Source organism: Clupea harengus, chromosome 23 (assembly GCF_900700415.2).
Source record: "Clupea harengus chromosome 23, Ch_v2.0.2, whole genome shotgun sequence".
In the NCBI taxonomy this organism is placed as follows: domain Eukaryota; kingdom Metazoa; phylum Chordata; class Actinopteri; order Clupeiformes; family Clupeidae; genus Clupea; species Clupea harengus.
In genome coordinates, this window is record NC_045174.1 from 12,061,137 (window position 1) to 12,087,780 (window position 26,644).

General features: G+C 41.4%; 1 protein-coding gene across 3 annotated transcripts; it reads right to left on the reverse strand.

Annotated features, from left to right (window-relative positions):
- Nucleotides 1-5,371: 5,371 nt before the first annotated feature.
- On the reverse strand, nt 5,372-20,751 carry LOC105905382 (cadherin-related family member 1). 3 transcript variants are annotated; one of them, XM_031561060.2, is made up of 18 exons: nt 20,579-20,750; nt 20,333-20,335; nt 19,920-20,015; nt 18,321-18,466; nt 18,166-18,216; nt 17,983-18,072; nt 17,581-17,667; nt 16,800-16,916; nt 16,294-16,437; nt 14,220-14,298; nt 13,901-14,001; nt 13,575-13,778; nt 12,565-12,717; nt 12,067-12,231; nt 11,297-11,364; nt 8,775-9,003; nt 8,296-8,550; nt 5,372-6,398 (listed from the first exon to the last, which is right to left on the reverse strand). In XM_031561060.2, the coding sequence occupies exons 1-18, from the start codon at nt 20,628-20,630 to the stop codon at nt 5,805-5,807; spliced, it is 2,634 nt and encodes an 877-aa protein (XP_031416920.1). In that variant the 5' UTR covers nt 20,631-20,750; the 3' UTR covers nt 5,372-5,804. The 3 variants fall into 3 exon arrangements, with proteins under 3 accessions (XP_031416920.1, XP_031416921.1, XP_031416922.1); XM_031561062.2 differs by lacking the exon at nt 5,372-6,398 and adding an exon at nt 7,020-7,971 and having other exon boundaries at nt 20,579-20,749; XM_031561061.2 differs by lacking the exon at nt 20,333-20,335 and having other exon boundaries at nt 20,579-20,751.
- Between the last annotated feature and the right edge of the window lie 5,893 nt (nt 20,752-26,644).

Below are 26,644 nucleotides of genomic sequence, written 5' to 3' on the forward strand. Positions count from 1 at the left end.
TATGTTGTACCGTGAAGGAGTGCGGAAGATCCCGGGTACAGCACACGGCGCGTATTGCGACTGTCACCAGCCAACTAAATACTAAATAAAATCCCCATACACCCAGCCAGGCAGCCTCTCTCTCTCTCTCTCTCTCTCCCTCTCCCTCTCCTTTCTTATCACATTGCTAATGCCTATAATAACCCACTCACTCTGTTCTTTTTCTTTCTCTCCTAATCTAGACTATCTTCGCCATGGGACGCTACTGTAGTCTCTCTACCCGGTCTACCTGCAGAAACCCTCGACCAATTGCACCCACCGCCACTGCACTGCCGTACACTTACTCTACCTCATACCCTATGCTAGCATTTATATACAATATATATTATTGCCACCATCGACATGTTTCTCTGTTCCTACTCCCCTTACCCCTGTAATAGTAACCCTATCAGCACAGTGTATATCCACTAAACTGGTCTTGTATCATGTATTTACCACTGGATGTCTGTATATATATTATGTACATCTACCAAATGCAGGCTATGTACAACACCTGTTGTTTCCCTTCCCCTTCTGCCACACAACCCTCCCCCCTTCCCCCCTTCCTATCTCCACCCGGCCGACCTCAAGCAGATGGGTTCCCCCTTATGTGCCGTGGTTCTGCTTAAGGTTCCTTCCTGACTAACAGGGAGTTTTTTCTTGCCCGTGTTGCCATTGTGCTTGCACTAAGGGGGTTTCAGGCTCTGGGCTCTGTAAAGCGCCTAGAGACAATTGTATTGTTATGGCGCTATATAAATAAAATTGAATTGAATTGAATTGAATTGAATTGAAGGTTGCACATGTTACACTAATGTCAGCTTTTATCTGGAGTGGGTTGTTCACATGCAAGCACGTGGACTTTCTCCTGCACTCACATAATGGTGAGAGGAGGATTAGGCCACAAACATTAACAAATGCAGTATAGACATAGCTAAATGCACTGGTGCGAGGTCCATAAACAATCTGCTTTTTTCTAAAGTATTATCAACAAAACTGCGTGAAGCTTCCTTTTCTCTGGTTGGCCATTTTTTCTCTGGTTGGTGTTGGTTTTTTTATTTATTAAAAGATGGTATGTCATCTTGCAAATATTGACATATATGCTTATCATAAACACACATTTTTGAACATCTTAAAAAGTGCTTACAAATGTGTTATAAAAATCTTATGTTGATATCCCTAACTAAACTGTATAGTGATTCATTTACTAATGTTTAAGTTATGTAAATCAAGTTACTAACGTGTTTAACCAAAACAAATATTTTATAGTTTTAATAGCTAATGTAATTACTTTTTCATTTGTCTGTTGTTACCACAGGAAAACAGCAAATTAACTGAAAACAAGAAACTTTAATATCAAGCATAGCCCCTGACTGTTACCCAACCTAACTGTAAAGCTGATTTGAACATGTATGTGGAGACCCACGAAAATAGAACAAAGGTTAAAGCTTAGACCAGGAGCGGAAGAGGGGGCCATGACTTTGCTTGTCGTGGACCTAATCGCATGCGTGCGACCAGCGACACAGTGGGTTAATCTGAGATATACTGGCGAGATGAAAGCTGCCTTAATAAGACTTATGGCACTTCTATAGACCCTGTTCTTTCTAAGTTCCCAATACATCTTCACAAGAAACAATCCATACTATGAAGATGCTATTCAGAGTTTTCTTTCTCTTTTTTGGGAACAGTGAGCTGCTTCCCTATGAAGCAGAACTGAAGTTTGCTGGAACAGTATACAGTGGGGAAAATAAGTATTTGAACCCCTTCCGATTTCGCAAGTTTGGCCACTTGCAAAGAAATGTGTGATCTATAATTGTAATGGTAGGTGTATTTTAACAGTGAGAAATAGAATATCAACAAACAAATCCAGAAAACCGCATTTTATAACATTTATGACTTTATTTGTATTTGATGCAGAAAATAAGTATTTGAACCCCCAAGCAAACAGCAAGAATTCTGGCTCCCAATGACCAGTTATGTGCCCAAGAAGCACACAGATTAGTCCTCATTAGGCCTAACAAGGTACACCTGATCTCAACTGGTGAGGTGTAGAAAAGAAACCTGTCCAAAGAATCATACTTCACACCTTCAACCTCACCACCATGGGCAAGACCAAAAAGTTGACCAAGGACATCAGAGATAAGATTGTGGACCTGCACAAGGCTGGAATGGGTTACAAAACCATCGGCAAGCAGCTTGGTGAGAAGCAGACAACTATTGGTGCGATTATTTGTAAATGGAAGCAACACCAAACAACTGTCAATCGCTCTAGGTCTGAGGCTCCATGCAAGATATCCCCTCGTGCGGTATCAGTGATCATCCGAAAGGTGCAGAATAACCCCAGAACTACACAGGGGGAGCTTGTGAATGATCTCAAGGCAGCTGGGACCACAGTCACCAACAAAACCATTGGCAACACACTACGCCGTAATGGTTTGAAGTACTGCAGCACTCGCAAGGTCCCCCTGCTCAAGGAAGCACATGTACAGGGCCGTCTGAAGTTTGCCAATGAACACTTGAATGATTCTAAGGAGGATTGGGAGACAGGATGTGGTCAGATGAGACCAAAATCAAGCTCTTTGGCATCAACTCGACTTGCCGCGTTTGGAGGGGGAAGAAGGCTGAATATGAACACCATCCCCACCGTCAAGCATGGAGATGGAAACATTATGCTTTGGGGCTGTTTCTCTGCCAAGGGTACAGGACGACTCCACTGCATCGACGGGACTATGGATGTGGCCATGTAACGTGGAATATTGGGCTTGCACCTCATTCCCCCATTCCCTCCCATTGAAAACGCAACCTTAAGGATTTGGAGAGGATCTGCAAAGAGGAGTGGACCAAAATCCCTCCTGAGATGTGTGTAAACCTGGTGACCAACTACAAGAAAAGTCTGACGTCTGTGCTTGCCAACAAGGGTTATTCCACCAAGTACTAAGTCATGTTTTGCTAGGGGTTCAAATACTTATTTTCTGCATCAAATGCAAATTCAGTCATAAATGTTATAAAATGCGGTTTTCTGGATTTGTTTGTTGATATTCTGTTTCTCACTGTTAAAATACACCTACTATTACAATTATAGATCACACATTTCTTTGCAAGTGGCCAAACTTGCGAAATCGGCAGGTGTTGAAATACTTATTTTCCCCACTGTATATAGAAACATGGCATGTCCGTATACTTTACTTATACTTTATACTCTACTTGTGTGTATGTGGGGGGGGGGGGGGGGCTGCCTCCACCTGTGAAATGAATATTTAAAATGATAAGTCCTCATCATGATGAAAGATGTCAATTGGCCTACTCTGTTCTTCAGGAGAGGGGATAGGCATAATTTACACTAGGGACATTTCATCTCCTTCACAACTGAAAATAAAATCTCACAACCATGAATACAAAGCTACAAAACAAACAAACAAACAAATAAACAAACAAATGTTTTTATCACAAGTCGGAAGCAATCATCTTTGTTCCAGTGTGTTACGTTAGCTGTCCATCTAAACTGCATGTTCTTATATTGAATGTCAGAAGTGTTATGTCGTCCCAAGCACTTTTCAAACCACCATGGGAAAGGGCACCATGACGCCCATGGGAAAGGGCCTCACACGTCTGCATTCTGGCGCTGAATGTACAACACTTTTGCTTCTTAGTATTTAAAATGCATTCAGTGCAACAAAGTCATGAAGTTCAGTTAGCTATGCCTTAATTTTTGTATCTTTTTATATTTATTTATTCTTTTTTATTTATTTATTTAAGCATTTTTAAGTGAAATTCCCTCCAGAATGGAAACGGTTTCAATGCTTATGCCTATATGATTAAACCACAGCAGAAGACAGTATGAGTTGTTTTTAAAATATTTATTAAAAATAATAAATACAAAGACAATATAAAGACATCACTGAAGAGATGACTGCGAGTCACATGATATTCCCTGTGCTTTTGAGATGAGAAAAGCACAATAAATTCACCATAGCTTGAACAATGTAAAGAAAAATCTACAGCTGTATCGATCTTCAAAAGACAAAATGTTCTGTATTTCTCTGAAGTAACACAAATTTAAAACAGACAACTTTGTTACAATGTAACATTAGATTATTAATCGTAATTGAACATCAAATTTCTATATATAATTAGAGTCAAAGTAGTTTTACGTACTTATACGTATTTAAGATATTTTATTTGCACTGCATGTTTGTCTCCATGTATTTACAGAGTATGACAATCAGTTTGTATTAGTCTTTCGTTTAGCACCTGCAAAGAGAGAAGTGTGCATACATCTTGTACAGTCCACCGTGCAAGTATACAAGTATTCCTTTGTAACCATGGTTACACTTGCTCACCATGTTAAAATCAGACTGATGCATACTTAAGCAGCAGGAATTGGCCTGACCTCACAACCTTGCAATGCACTGCTGAAGCATGTAGAAGTAATCGCAAAGAAATCATAAAAAAAAGAACAAGAAATAGGATCCGTCATATAAAAGCTGGTCTATGGTTGTGCGTGTAGCAAAACGCTTCTGACCAAAGGGGGGTTGGGGTGGATTGGGAGACAGGACGAATGAGCCAGAAGGGACTAAATCTGCTTGGTGATTGACAAACTGTAATCACACCCACTGTATGTTCTTTAAGCATAGAATGGCAAGCAAGCACTTCTTTAGCCGCCTTGAGCTGAAATTCATCTGCTACATGTGGAATCGCTCACACCCACACAGACAAACGCAAACACTGCTGAGCGATTCCTGACACAAATGTGATGATTGAAAACAGGATCTAATGTCATGCTGATTGAGTGATGGGTTGGAATGTGTACATCTGTTGTTTTCTGGTGTACAGTTAGCAATGAGCTACCCATTCTATTCAACATAATAGTTAAAGGTCATGCTACAAGAATTTGTCAGCAAATTCCTTTTCTCAAAAGTGTGAAAAAAGAAAAGAAAAAAAAAGAAAAAGACTAACAGAAAAATCGAGATAAATTCATCACATTAACATCACATCATGTTTTGGCATTGGTTACAACACGTTCAAAATAAAGAGCTCCAGAGGCAGTCAGAGTACAATAACAATCTGTTATATCAGTGGCCTTTTCAGTTTGAAATACTAAATAAAAGAAGTGTTTTAAAAATGAGTGTTTTTCTCGTAAAACACACGTCCAACAGTGCCAAAGCATGCAGTCTATAAGTAAGCAGCTCCAACGTACCTGCCACACACCTGCCAGTCTGGAGCTAAACTTCTGCTCCTGAAGATGGCAGTACAGTTCTGAAGGTTCTCACGTGCCTAAGCTCCTAAGCTCCTCGGCTCCATCTCATCGCCTCCCTGCCCTGCGTCTCCCAAGTCTCCAGCAGCCTACGGGTCTGAGTGAACCCTTTAACTCTTAAGATGCAATAAATCAGGCTCTAAAATCTCCTCTCAACACCTACAGGTTAGCTTGTTTTGTGGTTGCTGTGAATAAGGAGTGGTATTTCATTACTTGATTCGCCAGAGTGGCCAGCTCTTCTTGACAATTATCAGAATTTAGCAAGGCGGATAGGAGGTTGGATGTTGGGTTTTTCAAATGTTATATAAGAGGGATTTTCTGTCAAAAGACTGCAAAAAAGTAGAATTGTAATTTTTACCCAATTGGTCTTCAAACATTTATGAGCAACTCACCAAGGGACAGTAAATCCATGTGAGGCCTGTGGCAAGGGGAGTGACCCTCGAGAAGCCTTCAGAAAGCACAGCTCTTTTGACAACACTTTTGTAATAACAATCCCGTCAATGGGGATCACAGAAAGCTTTGTATTGGGACGGATTTAGTGGTAGTACCCTCCTTGGTTTGCCTCCAGTATCTTCTGTTCCAGTTTCATCTTCAGCTCAGAGACCAATGCGCTGCTGACACTGTTCTCACTGTCATGTCTTGATTTCCTGGAACATGTGGACGCCAAAGAGCCAGATATGGTTGGCACAGGCCGTACCCTTTCACTGGGCCTGTAGTTGGAGGCGGGGGGAGGAGGCGGTCTTGGGGCGCTTGGCGGTGGGGGTTTGGGTCGTGGGCTGTTGTTGTTTAGGTTGATGTTTTGGCTGCCGGCGCTCTCAACGTTCCTACCGGCGTTGCCCTCGGGGTCTTCGTCAGCTAGGGCGCCGCCAGCGTTGTCAGGGCGGCTGAAAGGCGACTTGTAGTTGAGGCTGAAGTTGAAGCTCTGCGGGGGTTCCCGCTTCCTCCTGCGGATGATGCGCCGCGCCGGCATGATCCTGTTTGACTTTGAGTTGCGCAAGAACATAGCCGTAGAGATCAAGATAGTCACTAGAACCATAACACTAATGAGCCCAGCCATCATGCATAGGGCTTTCAAGGGATTGTCTCTACTCTGCATTAAAAAGGCCGCCATGGGCCCCTTGAGGGGGGTCTGCAAAAGAGCACAGAAAGAAAACTAGTCAGGTCCATGGTACCACACACACCAACCCAACGTGTGCATGCAAGACTACTGCAGGAGCACTGTAAAGCACCGCACTGGCAGAGGAGGCCACAACATCAGCTCAGGGATTAACAATACACATCTCTATACACAAACACAAAAATACACGACTATCTATTTTTAACATGGAGAACACATGTGCTGTATATGCATACAGATAACCACATGGCTGAAGTAGATGGGCAAAGACTTCCACTCCCACATACATGTACACCAACACATACACTTGGAAATAGACATAGTAACACTCACACTCATAAATCAGCAACACACACACACACACACACTCTCTCTCACACACACACACACACACACACACACACACACACACACACACACACACACACACACACACACACAGTACACAAACAGTACACATTCACACACACACACACACACACACACAAACACACACACACACAACACTCACACACACAACACTCACACACACAGTACACAAACAGTACACACACACACACACACACACACACACACACACACACACATTCACACACATACACTTACAGTACACTTACACAAACACATATACAAACACAAATCACTTCTATTGACTTTTGCCTAGAGGGAAAAAAGACTAGGGTTCTCTACACACACTGCAGGATGTCAGGAAGTGCGTCTAGCAGTGCAGTGCAGCTGGGCTGTGTCTCGGTGTGTGCATGCCACTGTCAGCCATGTCCTGACCAGCTTAGAATGGGAAAATAGTATGCTCTGTAGTATGCTTACAACATACTGTTTCTGTCATGTTTCCTTCTCTCCTACAGTGATGGTCCATTAGGTACTAAGGGAGGCTAAAAGCATGCAGATGTTTCTGAGTGAACGTGGGTAAAGGTTCTGTAACAGAACGTTGTTTTTTCTCACTGTCCCAGTCAATAGGCAGAGGAACAGTGAAGACAAAATGGATTATTATGATATGTGAGGCCCTGATTTGTGTTTTTCTAAAGGATCTCAACGACTTCAGTAGACGCAAAACGTATTATATAGTATTATAACATTCAACTAATGTTGTCGTATTATGCTTTTAAAATAACAGAAATAAATACTGTATATATATATGAATAAATAAATCAGAGCACATAGTGCTTGATGCTTAGAAGAAAACTAAATATGTACACAAAATAACACAGTAATAATGGGATGGTGTTTTTTTCTATGGGTTGCGCTCAGGTACTCTCTTACAGACAAGTTATTAAATATTACAAAAATAGATATCCTTATTTTTTTTAAGTATAGGAGTAATTTTTTGTAAGAAATGATATAAAAGTCTAATCTAGGAGAGGAGGTCTTATGACTTTGGCCTGCGGAGGATCTTTCTGATAGTGGCCTCGGGATGCACTCGCGCCCTGCGTACTGCGCTCCAGTACAAAATGGTGGAAATAAGGACTGTTAGTAAAACAGTGATGGAGAGAGAGAGAAAAAAAATTCCAAAAACAGTTCCGGGGCGCTTCCTTAGGCTCAAGAGGTATGAAATAATGCGTTCTTTGATCTGAAAGCACAACACAACACACAACAAAAAGAAAAGACTTATGTAGGACACTGTCCACTGAAGACAAACTCCAAAATCAGTAGGACCTGGGAACTATAAGGATAGCTGAATGGAAAGCAGGCAAGCCGAAGCTATAATTACGAAGTACAGAAATGACAACAGAAACTAAATCAATAGCTAGCCATTGCTAGGCCTCTTGATAGTTCCACGTTTCCCTGTTGGAAAAGCCCATTTCATTATTAAATGGCCTCTACCCCTGCTTTGAAAGATTTTAGACTATGAAGTTAATTTCAACCGCTTCAAAAGGAAGAATTGAAGTCTTACCGCTTCTGTGATGTCAATCTTCACCACTGTCGTTGTGCTGAATGATGGTTTTCCCTGGTCACGGGCTTGGACCACCAGGGACCACTTGCAGTCCTTGTGCTTGGTGATGTTGTTCACAATCTCCATCGATTTAATGTAGGACTTGAGTTTGATCTCGCCTGTGGCCTTGTTGATCTCAAATATGTTGTCCGGGTCAGCTCTCATGATGGAGTACTCAATGACATTGTTGGGCTCCTCAGCATCCTCATCTACAGCCTGAAAAATAAACGTAGCTTGCTGATTTGTAGTTGAAGTTGCCTTTCATTTCATATTATTGATAATATGTACATTCTTCATTTAAAGTGAAATCTCTATATTTCTCATAAATTAACAGGCTGGATAGGATTAAAAAGTTAATGACCTAAAAATGAATTGTCAAATTATTTATCAACTGGTGTAGTAGAACTGATTTCTTGCTTTTTCAGTCTTCATCTACAAACCTCTACTCTCACTGGGGCACCAATAACCATGGTCTTCTCCAGGAAGTTGTCATTGAACTCTGGGGAGTGGTCATTTAGGTCCAGTACTGTAACGAAGACCTCAGCGAGGCTGTATTTCCCTTCTGTGTCCTCGGCCTTCACATAGAAGTTATATTTGGACTTCACCTCTGCATCCAGAGAGGCCCAGGGCTGGGTGTAGATGATGCCTGAAGCAGCCTGGATGAGGAACCTGAGAGAGACCACAGAGTCAGTCGTGCTAGGTACGAACAGCATTTGTAATCTGTTGAATATTCTGTCTGAATATTTACTTAGATTACAGTTACTACTCAAAATGTTGGTGATTACAAAGGGGTTGCACCCGAATATATTCTTTTTGCTAATAACACACAATATAACAATCATTATGTTACTTTGCATCTTTTCACCATCTAGAAAGAGTCAATTAATTTGGCAGCATGCGCTTAAGTTTTGAGAATTGTTTTTGATTGGTTCTCTTTGAATCTGCACTGGCTCTCCACTGCCAACCAAAAAGTTATCAAAAGTAATAAGATACATTACTTCGATGAAGTAATTAAAATACTTACATTACTTATTCCTTTTTTAACAGGCTAACTGGTAATTTGTAACCTATAACATTTTAAAAGTAACCTTCCCAACCCTGTGAAGAACTATCATACACTGTGTTTCAGTTAGTAGTTCGTAGTTTCACCAGTAGAGATGTGGATTTAGTCTTATTGGTCTACCACAAATTAATTCACATGAGTGAGGTGACAAAATCAGATGGTAAGAGTGAGACAGAGTTAGAGAAACGGCTGTCCCATTGTTTGGGAGGATTCGATTTAAGAAAAAAAAAACCATTCATGGTAAATAAACTCTCAATTGTTTATGGAAGTGTTCCAAGCAATCACTTAATCTTGGATTAAAAAAAGAGGGGCAGATTCGGTTATGTTACGGCTGGACACTCCACTAAACCATACGGATATTGTTCTGTAAACATTTCATTCCTCATCAAAGCTGAAAGCCCTCTTTATTTGGCTGTTTTTCCCCTACATCTTTCACCTCTCTTTAGACATTTCCTTGTGAAAATTCACACTCCACATGCAATCTGTCAGGATTCACACATTTATAATTTGACTGCCGCTTCGTCGAGAGCATATGCAGGACTGGAGCATAAATTTGCACATTTCTGTTCGCCAAACTCCACTGGCTCCTGAGAATGTTAGCGAGTGTCTCTACCTCCAGCTGTCACACTGTTAGCTAATTGGCCCCCACCATAGCAGCCATACTTGGGTGTCTATTTTTGCCTCTCCAATCCAATCAGGAGATTAGCTAACACCTTGCTGCCAACCCTAAGCTGTTTGTGTAGGAGAGGAGCGATTCACGTTAAGGAGTGCTGCAAAGGCAACCACGTCCTTCTTGTGTTTAGCCAACTGACCCCCTCCTCATGAACATGGCTGTTCTAAACTGGCCACTTCCCATGATGCATCACCTGCTCCTCTACAGTAGGAATTTAGTTAGACACACACACAAGGTCACAGACACGTACGTTGCCTGGGTCTTATCAAGTCTGGAAGTCGAACAGCAGTTGTGCCCAATCCAACCTCAGTCCACTGGGGATTGTTTCCAGTTGTTGCATCCTAATTGGCGTAGACTTCGGGTTAATTTTTTATCAATCGGAATCGACCACTATGGGATTGCCATACCTCCCACTCTGCCACTAACGGTGCAAGCTGATATTTTAGCCTTTTCTCAAACCCTGTAGGCAGTAAGGTAACAATGTGATTGCCCTTGATGAATAAATGTACACAATCCTCTTTACCTCTGCTTCAATTTTTGTATGTTTGCTAGCAATGCTACTACTGTTTTAAGAGTTGCTACTACTACCCACTGGCAGCTGATTGGTGGGCTTTTCAGAACGGCCCATCGTTTCATCGTGCAAAAATCACTTCCAGTCTGTAATCACAGCAAAAACTGAGCTAGGCGCAATAGGCGAGTGGATCCAGAATTTCACACAATGATATGATTACAGGAAAACTTGCAGATATTGACACTGCTGAGTGAAATGTTGCTGATTGAGGCTTTAGAGTGTCAAAATCAACCTAAAGTGCTCTCTCCTGCTAAAATTAATGGAGAGTTAAAACGTGACCGGGACTACTGACAAACATTTTTACATACGTAACCCCAGAATCACCATAAACAATTGATAAGGACCTTAAAGTTTACAGCTCATATTAATTCACACATTTTTGGATGGAAGCCAGTAGTTAAACATTGCGCTAAATTGAGCACAATGTTACATAAAGGTCATCCTTTCCCGTCACAAGGATTTCCACTCTCTCTGTGTGAATGAATTATGGGTGCATTAGGACGAATGATATTGCATAAGTGATCATATCTGCTAGATTGGCAGTGGTCTGTTGCCATGACGTCCACCAGCATGGCTGGATTCTGGCACCCCCTGCCCTCACATTGCAGCTAATGCTGGGTATTGGCATGTGAGAAGGGTGGCTCTTCAAACTCACAGATCAGCTCCTGACCCATAGATGGAGTACTTCACTTCACCCCACAGCCCAGAGTCAGGATCTGAGGCCTGGGAAACAAACAAACAAATGCTCAAACAAACAAACAAACAAATGCTCAAACAAACAAACACCAATAACTCACAAATACAACTGCTGCATACAGTATGTGTTTCTCAATCAATATCAATCTGAAACACAATTGAATTAAGGAACCAAAGGCTGAGTCAGCATTTTGACCATATAAAAATGTGATAGATTAGAGATTAGAATTAGTGCCATCTGTCTGAAGTTATTGTGTTTGCTGTATTATCTGTCTTTGTTATATAAGTAGACCAGAGTTGCAAATGGACCAAAGTCACCATAGGACCCATTTAGCTAATTGGAAGAGGCTGACACTGTCTGTATGTGTGTGTGTGTGTGTGTGTGTGTGTGTGTGTGTGTGTGAGTGTGTGTGTGTGTGTGTGTGTGTGTGTGTGTGTGTGTGTGTGTGTGTGTGTGTGTTTGACTGACAGTGACAGTGAGAGTGAGAGCGTATGGTGGGGTTTGATATCCAGAGCATCCTGTCTGGTGGGCTCAACAGTGCATAGGTTAGCTCAGAGCCTGACAGACAGTGTCAGACTGCTGTCCCAGTTACCTTTTCACACATACACTATAGATAGCATCCCCATATACTGATACATCTGGTCTGTTTTTCTTCCACTAGTTTATATGTGCTGTGCTGAAGAGAACAGGCTTTGCTCCTTTGTGGGGCCGAATTATGTCAAACTTACTGTCACGGCAACAACATTGGACCCCCCGGGGGAGTTTTCAGGAATTCTGGCGATGTAGTACTCGGAGGAGAACTTGGGCGTGTTATCGTTGGTGTCTAGCAGGTTGATGATGATGTCCGCTGTAGCACTGAACCTCTCTGGAGTGTCAATCTCAACTGCCAAAAGCTAAAAAAAGATGAAATAATGGAAGGTAGCAATTTTAACAGTGTGTTAAGTGCATAACTTCATTCAAAGTTGAATTCACAGGAAACTAACTGACTGATTACAGACTCCTACTAAATTACACTGGAAACAAGATAGTGTAACAATAAAATGCAGTATAGAGTATTTAGGGATCAAAACCACAATAGCTATAATAATAACTATTCATATTATGGTGAGAAAGAACCAAAACACATTAATAGTGTGCATGAAAATATTTCACTTCTGCTGCCTAGGCCTGTCTGCAAAGGTCCATTCTTTCTCCCTCCCCTATGATGTCTTCTGGCATTCCTGTACCTTAAATGTTATGAACTGGTATTTCTCATAGTCGATAGCAGTGGAGTTTTCCACAATGATGGTGACCTGAGCCTCGTTGAGGACAGTCTGGGGAACGACTCGGAGGACTCGACCAGGCCCCACCAGCCTCAGTTTAAATTTAGCATTAGCTCCCTGCAGGACAGAGCAAAGAGAGGATATTACCCAAACAGGCCGACACACATTAACAGAGGATTATTCATTTTGTGTTTACAATCAGACAAAAGACAAAAAAGTATCTAGACCATGAAGGATAAAGTGATTTGGTGCAATCACGTCTTGTTTGAAGGACTGTCATCATTTTCAGATCAACAGAACCAAATGCTTAAAAGCTCAAATCTATTACTTTAATTGCTTCATGAAAACATATCTAATAGAGCCCAGGAATAAACTGTTCTGATTACGTAAGCCGCAGCATGGTGCAGCAATCTGCTCACTTTCGGGGGAGCTGCCCCAGAATAGTTGAGGAAATGGTGACATAACCATAATCCCAGTTGTGTGCAAATTAACTTTCGCCTTCATTACCGACTGTCCAGGATTCATGAAATCAGTTTATCGGCTCAGAAAGGTATTTACTGTGTGACTATTGTGTTTGACTATTATTCTACTGTGTAAGAAAGAGTAAGAAAGTTTTAAGAGAGTTCATAGATATCCTTACAGACTGTTTTATAGACCACTGAATACTGGGCATTGCAAATATTTTACAGCTGTTTCTCACTTCTAAAAAAGATTATTACATTAACGAATTAATTGTTATGACTAACATTTATGAATTTCCTGTATTAATCTAAATATTTGCCCCTCAATTTGGCATTTCCTCATACATATTAGATATATTGGTGGTATGACTACCATGTAAGTTTGGTGACAATAAATGAACAGTTTTATATTATAATGGAATATTATGAAAGATCAAGCAGTTGTGTGTCTTAATATATGACTTACTCTCTCACTCACACACACACACACACACACACACACACACACTGTACCTGATCTGAATCATTGACAGTGATTTTCAGGCCTCGTAGAATCTCTCCTTCTGGTGGGTGTTCGTACATGGTCAGCTCAAATCGACTTTGAGGACCGTTCTCCCCATAGAAAGTTGGGGGGTGATTGTTTAGGTCAACTACACGGATAGTCACCATGGTGATTGCATAGCTCAGATCCTCATTCTCTGGTCCCACCTCAGACGCCTTAGGAACACAAAAAAGTGTTAAAAAGATAAAGAGGAAAACTTCACAAAATGGCACCTTTTAAGATGATATTAATGTGATATGAATAGAAATGACTGTGTTTAAAGGACTGTGACTTTCACCTTGACTTTGAGTTCAAAGAGCTCATTCTTCAGCTGGACTGGGTAGGTCAGCAGACTAATGCATCCGGTAGTGCTGTTAATGCTGAAGTACCCTCCACTTCCTGAACAAAACAAACACATTCCTCCATTGTGCTGGTATATAATAGTGTTATTTAGCCACGCTGTGTAGCAACATTCACTTAAACATTAGCTGTATGAGCATTGTTCTGTTCTTTTCTGCTTTAATATGTGCATTTTCAGATTCCTGATGGTGAGCTAATATGATTGGCACTTGCTAATTTGATCTGGCTTTGTCGGAAACAGCCCCTATGATTCTTACCGTTCACAAAGGAGTAGCTGATAGGATTTGAGTTGCCTTCATCTCCATCTTTAGCTGAGACGGTGAAAATCTCTGAGCCCTGAAACAACACATTTTTTTATTTCTAACCTTCATAAAAACGTCTTTGGAAATGACAATGAGAGATATACAAACAACTAAAGATGCATTACCCCACGAGAATGCGAAGTGTTATTGCTCAACAGCAGCAGAGGATCGCTAATCATTGCTTAGCAAATAGCAGAGTATACAGCTCTAACACATGAGCATACAGCACACAGTGGGCTTTATGATAAAAACAGTTTTCAAAATGAGTTGATAGTCTTCATTTATTGTGTGCAATAAGCTACATTTTATCACGTTGCCACTTTCTGAGGAATGTCTTTATATGCAGGTAGTTTTGATATCCTCTCCAAATTAACCTCGATGGTAGGCTATATGTTCATGCGAAGGACAGATAAACACACCTGTCATATCATTCCAACTAGCCATCCAGGATGGAACACCCCGTGGAAATGTAAGAAAACTTTTCACTGTACAGTGCTAACTATATTGCCAAAATACACAATTTAGCATGTTAGAAAACTTTTATCATTGCCAACTGGGCTGTTGGTGGGTTATCCAAAGTTTTTAGCATGCCTTTTGCTTTACTGGAAAGAATGTCAATGGAACTTAGATTAGGCTAATTGTTTTGAAATCCTCAAAGTCAATGTCACCAAATCTAACAAAGAGTACCTGTTGAAAACTATAGTCTTCCTCTAGTTCAGTCGTTCTCAAAGTGTGGTCCGCGGACCACTGGTGGTCCGCAAGTGGCCCGTAGTGGTCCGCGACGGCCACAAGTAAATTGTTATTTCTAACATACAACTCAGAACGAAGAGAATACAGTCAGTAGAAGCCTAATCTATTAAAGAGTAGCCTAATCTATTAAGAAGGTCATAGATCGGTGGCTTAAGACAGGGACAATGAAAAGAAAATTAAATGAGAATGCCTCTGACACAGACAAGGAGAAGGGTCACTCCCGCCGTGGAGCTGCATTCAAGCAGCGTTTTTTTTCTCCCGCTGCAGAGACAGCAAGATGATAACTGTATTCTGTGTTGTGTGACGTTGGATAATGACAACTCATAATTAAGAAAAGTTGACTACTAGGATGGCTATATTAATGCCAGTCGGCTAGCCTACGGTTGGTAGTGAATTACTGCGGTCGCGTGGTCGGTATGCGCATCGTTGTGTTTATTGGTGTTTAGTGATACATTGGCGTGTCTGAGTGTGTGATGGGAGTATGAGGCTGTGAGCGAACTATAGTTTGTAACTTAACCAAGTCAGGCATGGGGCAGGGTTCCAGATGCTTTGCCTAGCGCATTGTCATATCTATAACTAGCCTACCGATAAAAAAGGAGTGCCCACCCGCGAAAATCACGTGCCGCTAGCAATTGTCTGGTGCCAGGTCTGGGTAGGACGCCTGTTGTTCCCGGGGATATACTATTTAGTTAGATGGTCCGCGAGTTTTTTTTTATTGGCTAAGTGGTCCTTGGTCTGAAAAAGTTTGAGAAACACTGCTCTAGTTGTATAGTTTTCTAATAGGTACTCTTGGCTAGTACTAAGACAAACATTACTTCTGTCTGTGAGAAAGCTGACTTGTGACAACCAGTGGTGGTGCACCTACATGGTACATTTTTAAGCAAACATGAATAAATAGCAGAAGATGCGATTTGGAGTGAGAGTACCCTGTGTGTCAGAATGATGTAGACTAACGTTACATTTCTAGCCTGCTATTTCTAGTTGACTACTGGAAATATCACCAACAGACTCGCATACGTGGTTTTCTAAGTGTTTAAATGTGGAGTATATGTCCTCTATTAAAATGTTGGCAACATGATAAAGGCACATAGTGTGCTTAATATACACTGGGCAGTGTCATTTATTACACGCTAGCTGAGTGAGGTAGTCAAGGCTGCAAACTTCCAGGGCTTATTTGGAGTGAGATTGACGAAGACTGATCAAACTTATTTGATCTGAATATTGCTTAGTCTGTGATCAGTAGGCTATCTAAACATAACGGTTAACTTGCTCTACTTACAGGCACCGAAACCTCATACACATAGCCAAAGTAGGGTGCTCCCACAAATGCAGGAGGAGTGTCCTGGGCATCCAAAACGTTGATGGTGATAGTGGCAGTGGAGGTCATCACCTGGTACTTCCCATTACACTTGCCTCCCCCATCCTGAGGCAAGGGATTAAGAGAGAGACATATGGGTCTTAAGGGTCATTAGATAGAGGATCATGTTGGGGAGATGGCACACAGTAAGCCCTTGAGCTACATAAACAGCACGTTTCTGTGAGCAACAATTTACTAGAGTTAGTGTATCATGAATATATTTGGGCTGATAGCGGTCGAATGTGGTCCACCACTTTCTGTGACTGTAACTGAACAAAATGTACTGCTCCTATCATGGCAGTTCATTCAGATCACTCATGCACCTGAGTAATGTGGTGACATCATTCCTTCCACTGAGGGTCCTCTGACCCCTAACCTCAGGAAACAGTGGGGGAAACAGGGCGTCTCTGTTTCAGAGAGAGACTCACCTTGGCCACCACAGTGATGAAGTGAGTCCTGGTGGTTTCATAGTCCAGTTTCTCACCAGGTTTTATGCGCAAGACCCCACTGTGGCTGTCTATGGTGAACTTTGTGGTGGGAGTACTCTGTGGTTACAGACAGAGAGAGAGAGAGTGAGAAAGAAAGAGACAGAGGGAGGGAGGGAGGGACAAAGAGGTGCTATATTTAGAAGTATCGTTATAAGCAGTTTTGATGACTAACCCTTTTGAAAACTGGTAGTAAAAGCATCACAATAGAAGACATCAGAGGAACCCAAATAATGAGATAATGATTTGCTTTGAATTCTAAACCATCTTGTGCTTTTGAACTTCAAATGCTTTCATCTCGTTCTCTCTCTCGCGCTCTCTCTCTCTCTCCCATTGCTTCTCTCTCTCATTCTTTTTTATCCAGAACAAAGTCATTTCTTGAAATGGCTGCCGCAGAATGTCAGGAAATCCCCTCAGCCTTTTTGTGCTATTCACTGTTGCCACGTGAATAGGGCTAGCTCCTGTCCGGTGGCAGCCAACAACAGGCGTAAGCTGCAACAGCTTAGCCCTCAGTACCTTGCTCAAATGTAATTGAAGTTTAATCCACCGAGGTAGCAGCACATTTTCTAACTGCACTGTGCCACTGAAATGAATCGTCCCCCTTCTTCATACAGCGACACAATTTCAGCATAGAAATGGTATACCAGTTTAGCACTGGTCGAATCTTCATATGGGGACACACAGTTTTATGGGGACGTACTCAAGCCAGGTACTCAGGGTTTACCTGTAGAAAGTAACTGACACTGCCTCCAGATCCCAAATCCCGGTCCACTGCCTGAACCTTATAGAGGCTTGTGCCTTCTGGAGTATCCTAGGTACAGAATACAAAATACATATTAAAATACACAAATATTAAACATTTTGTTAATTTGGGAATTGTATCTGAGAGGAACTCTGCAAGAAGAATCTAGGACGGGCCAACTGTCAAACTATACCCCACTCTTATCTCTTCACAGAGACTAATCACTTTCAGAAAATACTGTCACAAATACTAATAAAAACTTCAGCTTCACGTGTAAACTTGTTATGTGCCTTTATACTGATAAACATGACAGGATTGTAGCCACTAACTTCTGGCTGTCAGAGCTGATGAGCCAATTTTGTGCTGTAATACTCTCATACCAACCTCAGGTACATCCACTATGAATGGCAAATTGAGAAACTCAGGTTTCTCATCATTGGCATCTGTGATGAACACTCTTACTTTCTCCACCACCTACATGATATATAGAGGATAGAGCAGTTACAATAAACCATTTCAACAGAGCAGCTGTAATGTCTTTTTGAAAAGAATCGATTGGTGACTGACCTTATTCCTTCCATCCGTGATACTGACAAGAACTGCAATCTCATCTTGATGCTGAACACACACAAAAAAGAAAAATGTCACTTACCACTGGCGAAGCAGCTAGACAGTTATAGTTAAAGAGAACAAACTTCTCATCGTGTCCTCACAGAACTTACCTCTCTGTCTAACTCGGAGATAAGAGTCATGTTGCCCGACTTGGGGTCAACTTTGAAGTATTCCTTAGTGCCCTTCTCGAAGGCCACGCCGTACCGTACCGAGTCCCCCTCTGGGTCAGTGCCATTGAGCACGTATACCTGTGTGTCTGGACAACACACGAGAGGACAGAGACAGACACCATAAACACATGAGTATTATGAATTAAAGTGGGATACCCACCTAAACTGACATATTCCAAAGGACTTCAAGTGTCACAATGGATATCACACCACATGTATTCTCGGTGTGGTCAAAAACCCACAATTCTGAGCTCCTATCCTGGAAGGCCAAACTGCTACCTCCAGTGGTGTATGGGTAATAATTACATTTGAATGCAGGGGCGGGCCCTGGCATAGGTGACAACCTCTCACAACTAGGCTTTTGTGACCCTTCTACACTGCTGTGCTAATAGCCAACAATAACAGTCCATTGCTAAGCATAGCCTCTCTGCTGCATGTGCACGCTACCCCTTCTGAAGACGTTTTGAAGGTGTTCGCTAATGTCTTTTAGCAAAGTAACAGGATGTCTAACCAATTAAATCTATGATTTGCTGTGCGGGGGTCTGGAGGGTTGTAGGCTACACCATTAGCTTACAGCTTCATAAACAAGTAGGGTACTATCACGAATTTCTGTCATATCAACAATCAGAGGTATGTAATATTAGCCAAAGTCTCCAGTTAACAGATAAATTAGTACACATCTATTAGTGTCAGTTAGTACAAGTCAATAGGAATTGCGCATAGGCTAACTGAAGATACGACTTAACGCAACACAATACAATAAACAAGTGTTATGACGCTCACATGAGTCTATGTTTGTTGAGCAGCACACAACAGCTTTGACAAATCGGGATCAGAATCATGAATCTAATAGTGGTATCCGTTTGTGCAATACTAATAACATTAAGAAAACATTGTTGCACCCTTAACGGGAGTTAGAGCATAGCACATTTATTCCCCTCTATTTTGCTACCTCAGCTTACTGTGGTGTGTTTCATTTGGTGACCATTGACCAACGTAGTATTTGTCAATGTATGCCAATGTAAAGTCTTGCCTAGAGCTCCAACACTGTCAGAGCCAGCCCTGGTTGAATATATATGCTTGAGATGGGGGGGTTGAGGATGTGTCCTTGTTATTAAGCAGGCTTGTGCGTCACTCCGTATGGAGGGCATTACTGGATCTGCTACTGGATCAGTCTGCTCATCATCATCAGGCATGAAGTACAGCGGCTACAGCGCTGGAGCTAATCCCCGCCTCTCTTTCCACAACCTTCCAGTTCTCTCTCGACCTCTCTCTCTCTCTGTTTTTCCCACCTTCCCTTTCCCACATCACCCATGGGTTGATATATATATACAAAAATGTGCTATGCCCCTCTAACATACTCAATTAAACAACATATAAAGCATTAACACAACCGAAAACAATAAGCAGCCCAAAATAATATTCTTTTCTGTATTATAATAAACACAATTCAAACTGAATGCGCAGTCATTTCCCTTCCCTTCTTCAGATTTTGTTATCATGCATGTTGTGTCACAGAAACCTGCCATGAACACTTACCCACAGGTGTGTCTTCTGATAAGCTGAATAAAGCCATGTTTCCACTGAGGCTGCCTCGTTCATTGTCATAAAAATATGGAGCATAATCTGAGTGCCCTGAAACACATCGAACACCCCGTGATTACTAAAGCTGTCCATGTTCACTTATTTAAACAGCACTGGAAGTTATATATGTGCTTAACAATGTCAGATGACCAAAAATAACTACTTTTATTTTTAACATATATTTGTATTTATTTTGATTAAACTACTTATTTGTAGTGTATTAAGTCTTGAACACTGTATACAGTGTAATATGTCAATTTGTTTAAACCAAAACATCTCTTCTTATCTATTGATATATCATGACATGAGACATCAGCATTAAAAACTGAGGGTAGGCAAAGCCTCATTTTAATGCAAGCAGCACTCACTTGCTATACGAACAGGTGAACAAATGAACAAACAAGTGAAAAAGAGGAGAAAAACAAGAAGGAGAGTAAAAAAAGAGAGAGATAGAGTGTGGGGTTAGAGATAGTTGTAATGCTCAAACGTAGACCCTCCCCGATAGTCCTGTCATTACACTGAGAGGATTAACTAAGGCAATCGGTGCATGCCTGTTCTGCAGACCCCCACACAGACTAAAAAAGACAAAAGGGCAGAGTCCCAGGCCAACTCACCCAGGGAGAGGTGGATAGCGACGAGGAGCAGAGAAACCCCAGCCCTGGTCATCCTGGAGGAGAGGAATGAGCTCGGAGTTTCATGCGGAGCGGTTTGGAGATGCGTGCTAGCAAAAACACACACACGCAGTTGAGGTGTGGTGCCTTTCTGCAGGAGCGTAAGGAGCTAGAGGAGCTTCTCAGCCCCTAATCCCGTGACGCATCCTTAGCCAACTGCACTTACAGTACACACACACACACAGTCACACTCACACACATTTACACACACCTCATAGCAGTCTGTTTCTCACCACACGTATGACTCAGATCACACCTTGATCTGAGATGAATCACTTTTGGCACCAATTAGGGTTAGTTAATAAAACAGCTTATAACATCTTCACTTATATATATATATAAAAAAATTAAAAAAATAAACCTAAATGCTTTTTCCAGAAATTTTTTACAGATAAGTTTTGGACATTGGATCACTGTAAGACTTACTATGAATCTTATCAGACTTCCCAGACCCAATCAATACCCAAACTAGTTGCCTATTAAAAGATAGCCTAAAAAGTGGTACATTCTGTTGCTTTAAGCCGTGGATACAACATTCTCATTATCTGCTGCTGTTTCACAATTTTATTTGAACTATTTTCTGATAAATAAGCACAGTAGACGAAAAATATTTCCAAAATTACAGAAACATTCAATTTTACAGTAGCGATCCAAAACCACATATGTACAATTACACATGACAAAAACACCTACAACTTGAACTGAATGGTGAAAATGATTAAAAACAACCACATTTCAAAAATGAATTTAATGAAGAAGACAAAAATAAATGTGAATTTGGATGGCCACCTACCTAGATAAATCTGGTTCTTCAACTACCAACTTAAAACATTTATCATTCAGAGGATGTGTAGTAATGTATTTTTAGACTGGATTCTTCAGAACTTAACTTGTCTGTGATATTGAAACCCTTCCACCCTAGTAAATGAAACATCTATTGCAGTCACACGTATCTGCTGTACAACTGAAAAATCTAGCACCTTCACTTCCCTGTCTGCACTACTATAGCCTTACAAACGTGATAATTGTCTTATCATTCCGAAACCATTCTCACAACTTGAGTTTAAAATCCACTGTGGTAATTATCACTAAAGAAAATCTCATATTTTTATCACAATTAATCACAATTTTAAAACTGAACAAGATACTGGCAGTGGTGCTATAAAATGCAGAAGCCTCTTCAGTCCCCCCTGTAAGTCCACTCTCTCTTGTTAAGTGACATTCCTGCTTCTGCCCTCACATGGGGTAAATCTGCATCTGTCCTTCCCTCACATGACGAGACCGGGACAGCGCTAAGCCACGCACACCTGACCTCCTCCTCAAGCGCCTCAGGTCAAGGTCCCCACTTCACTCTTTGACAAAATACTGGGCACAAGTTTGGATGCACACACGCATACAGGGTCCTCTGAAAGGATTTGACCCATACTAACTCTTTGATCTGCTGTGCTACATGTTTGCCATGGTGGTATTAGCATCATGCTGTGGGGCAAGAGGTGAGGGTGAAGGTACAGAGGTGAAGATTCATAGTCGAGCAGGACAATAACCTAAGGCAAGCAACTTGACAGGTGGAGTTCTGGCAGAGCACAGCCAAAGACCCAACTCTTGTATGACCTGAGAACTTCTGTGAACTGTCAATGTGACTCACTGTCTTAATAAGGGTGAATCATTTTCTGAAGTAGATGTAAAATAAACTAAATGTAAAAACCTGAAGGGATATGAATTAGTGCTGTCGATCGATACAAAAGTGAAGCGCGTAAAGTGTGAAGGGACTTTTATTTTCAAACGGCTATTGAGATGAAGACACAGAAAAGCAGAGAAGAAGAGAGACAGACTTTTGGGAGAGAGATACTTTGGAGGGTGCTATAGTGATTAGGTCAGCAGTTCGATGTTTAGAAACGTGGTGCAGTCCGTTGTGTTAGTTGAAAGATGAAGTGCTCAATGTACTTGCAAACTCCGTGTCAGGTGTAGTCTACGTTAGATGCCCCCAGATACTTTAACCATTAGCCTATGCACTAAAATAAATAATAACAATAACACAGGCAGCTGCGTTAATTGCGTTCATTTTGTTTTGCTTTTTTAACATTTCAAATTAACGCTTTAATTTTGACAGCATTAATATCAATACTTGAATGCACTGTATTCATGAATGCGTAGAGATAGCGCCATTCACTCACATTCACATAGCGCAGCCACATCACCAAAACATTAGACTTCCCAACTCATGACATGAGCTAAAACCGAGGGTGGGTGTGGGGGGTTAACTTGCTAGGCTTTTAGAATCTCTTACCCAATTTTGACCTTAAAAGCATGAGTGTGTAAGTCCATCAAATATGATTATGGGTAAGAAGTCTCTCTGGAGAGAAATACTCAGCTTTGATCTGTTCCTCTTCCTCAGGCTCACACAAGCTGGATGGTACGCGAGGTTTATCTCTCATTTGATGCTGTCACAGTTTATAAGCCTACTTATATTTTTATTACAGTGTTTGAGTCCATTCAAATATGTTTTTCTACCGCATCCAGCATAAACGTGTCACGTGTGTGATTGAGTGAGAAATCACTGGTTTTGAAACTGTACATTTCTTGTTTAATGTAATACTCTACTGATACTGAACTATTAAAAACACAAAGAGGAGATGAGTCCCAGCTTCTTGGGTTCCACTCTGACAATGTGACATCTAATCCAGCACCATGTCATTGCACCTTTCCTTATACAGGCTCCTGGGGCCCTGAATTAATGGGCAACATGCCGGGCAACACACAAAGTCTGGCGTGCATGAACGTAAGCTAATTTAATATCTTTTCGCTAATTTCATAACATGAGCAAGATTCTAAGCGTAAACATGTGGGTCAGCGCAATGGTGAGGTGCGTTCATGCACATGGGAGTTCAAAGCAACCGTCAAACTTCTAAATGGTTTCATGTCGGGCATACCTCCTGCACAAGAACCTGTGTCTCATGCGAATAAGAACTGTGCTATTTGGTCATGGAATTTTTTTTTGCTCTTTTGTAGAACAATTACTGAGGTCCTTGTGAATGTTAACAAAGTATGGTCGAATAATTGTGATTGGCTGATGAAGAAAAGCTGATTTGCCGAGTGACAGCTGATTTGCTTTCTGATTTGACAGTACCTTTTCGTGTTTTTTTTCAGCGCCAGATAACTGAACACAACTAAAGTCAGGCGTGCCTCGCGGGCACAATACCAAATTTCATCATATTTGATAAAATGAAGGACAAATTAGTTGTGAATAGTATCACCAAGTTTGACAGGTATTGGTCAGGGGAGACGGCCCAGTGTTCCGAAAGCCCGATATTCCGAAATCTCAATATTCCGAAAAATAGTCCCCCTGGCAAAATTTAGAAATATTTTAAGTGGCACAAAACACTCAAAGCATTTCATTTGCACAGCAGAGCGGAGACGCTCACCGGGCTATCACGCATATAACTTTTCCTAGGCAATATTTGTTAACTTAGCCTACTCTGGTTTTGAATATGGGGTAGGCTACCACTCGTGCGAAGGAAATCACCGGCAGATTGTCGCAGGACATTACGCAGATCTTGTCAAGCACTGACAAAGCATGCATGCGTTGGCAATCATACAAATATTTTTGTATCATCGCGATGCAAATGCATGTGTGTATAATAATATTCTGAATTCAAGTTAATGCTTGTGAAATAAAGGCATTTATATGTTTATGATTGTGTGATTCATTGGGATGTGCATGTGGGCAATAGTGGTTCACGTTGCTGTACTCACAATTTCGGAACAGCGGGCTGTCGGAAAAATGGGCTTTCGGAACATTGCCATGGAACCTTGGTCAGGTAATAGCCGAGTGACAGCTGATTTGACAGTACTGCTGTTGTTTTAAGCAAATAAAATGTGGAACGTCCTTATACGTGTTTAAGGAGGGGTTGTAAAGGTGCTCATATCTTCGGTCCTCTTCTGTTATGTTTGTTCATAATCAACAAGAATAAGCTTGTGAGACAGTCTGCAGGATATTCATAAAAAACCGTGTCATTAGTATGAACATTTGAGACAACTTATCCCTCTTTCGTCTTCCGGGTCACGACCTGGCAGGGAGAGAGGGAGCATGCGCAAAGACGCAAAGTCCAGTTCCTTATCCAATTCACCGTTACATGCCGCAATAGTCGAACTATAAACTGGATCGGATCGAGTTATCCAGGGGTGTTAGTCCGACTATGTGCGGTCCGACTACGATCCGACTAAGGTGCTTACATGAAACGGATAATGCGATTTCAGTCCGACTAAGGCAGTTATTCGAATCCATGTAACCACGGTCAGAATGAAGTGAGCAAATATAGGTATCCCCGCCTATTGTCACTGCATAGTTGCTGATGTGCCAAGTGGGCTCGTTGCCCAATGAAATTAGGACCCTCATCCAACTTTAAAATTCTCATTTGACCATTCGAATAAGAAATCCTGCCTGGAAAGCCTTGAACCCTTGGTTGCCAGGACAACCTAACATTTTATTTCAACTCCTCCCTTGATCAGGAGAGTATCCATTTTTAATTCGCATAATTACACAGCTGAATTTTCATGAATCTTAAAAGATGCAACACCCAGCTAATGTGTTCACAATACGCATTTACACAGAGCACCTCTTGTGTTGTGCTGACGTTTGTCGGTATCTCAGGGAGAAACAGCAGCTTGTTGCAGCCCATGGAAACCGTCTCACTAAAATGAGTCACCTAGCAAACACACAGCTGGTGAACCACGTATGTCTGTGTGATATCTGCACGTATGTTCACACTGTCCCAGGCTTGGTCACGTGGTCTGTAACACCAACATTTCACTTCAGCAGTCAGTAAAGGCAATCAGAGGACCTCCTGTTTTTATACCCTTTCTCACAGTTCGAGTATATATAAAGGTCTAACGCACTGATGACGCACATCGGCTTTCACACCAGTATCCTTTTCACTTTAACATGTATATAAAAAGGACTAACGTGCTTGTTGTGATGCACCTTTTAAGCACAGGGGATCAGTCATGGGTGATCAAGCAGTAATAAAGCAATTTCATCTGTTTCGATTAAACACTGTCCACTTCAATAAGGAAAAAAAAGATGTGTATTTTGGGAAATGTTGAGATTTGCAATGATGAAATCTGCTTTGTTTAACACCATGTGTGAATGCAAGATTTGGGAAAGCTACTAGCCCTCTGATAAACCCGTCTAACTCCAACACCAGAACTGAGGAAATCACAAAGTCGAGATGAATTGCCTCACTGGTAAATGGGGAATGTTCCACTCCAACCCGAACATACCAGCACCAATATTGCCACATGCACACTGTCCTACACAACACATCTACACAAAGCCACATCAGTGACGGAGAGACTTGGAAAAAGAAAAAAACAGTATCCGGTGACACTGTGGATGTGATTCCTCTCTCTCTCCTCTCTCTCACACATTGTACACAGTGTGCCAAACATTCAGCATGAGAATCGTTCGTGGGAGGATAGCTGGTGGTGTTGCTATACTGTGGAACATAAAATATGACCCAATGGTGAAGGTGGTGCGTCTTAATGTTGACTGGGCTATTGGGTTGGAGTTTAATTATAATGAAAACAAATTTACTATTTTAAATGTGTACACACCATATGAATCCTATGACCATGAGGATGAATTTCTGAACAGGTTGGCTTTTATTCAGTCCTTCATAGAGGACAACAGCTCATCTTAGGTCTTTATCATGGGTGATTTTAATACTGACATGTCAGATAAGTCTTTATTCGCACAACATCTGCAGCAGTTCTGTAATGAAACTAAATTAATTATATCAAGTAAGGCTTTATTGCCTGATACAAGTTTTACCTATGTAAGTGAAGAGTGGGACACAACTTCCTGGCTAGACCATATTGTGACCACAGCCGATGCTCATGACTCACTGGAAAGTATAGAGATATGTTATGGGCTAGCCACCACTGATCACATACCAGTTGCTATGCTGCTAAATGTTGAGAGTGTACCCCTGCTAGCCAACAATGGTAATG

Coding starts and splice junctions, on each gene's coding strand:
- LOC105905382 (XM_031561060.2), bottom strand. CDS start 20,630: ATGACCAGGGCTGGGGTTTCTCTGCTCCTCGTCGCTATCCACCTCTCC. Junction 18,073..18,165: donor TCACGGATGGAAGGAATAAG/GTCAGTCACCAA, acceptor TATATCATGTAG/GTGGTGGAGAAAGTAAGAGT. Junction 16,917..17,580: donor GTGTCAGTTACTTTCTACAG/GTAAACCCTGAG, acceptor CTGTAACCACAG/AGTACTCCCACCACAAAGTT.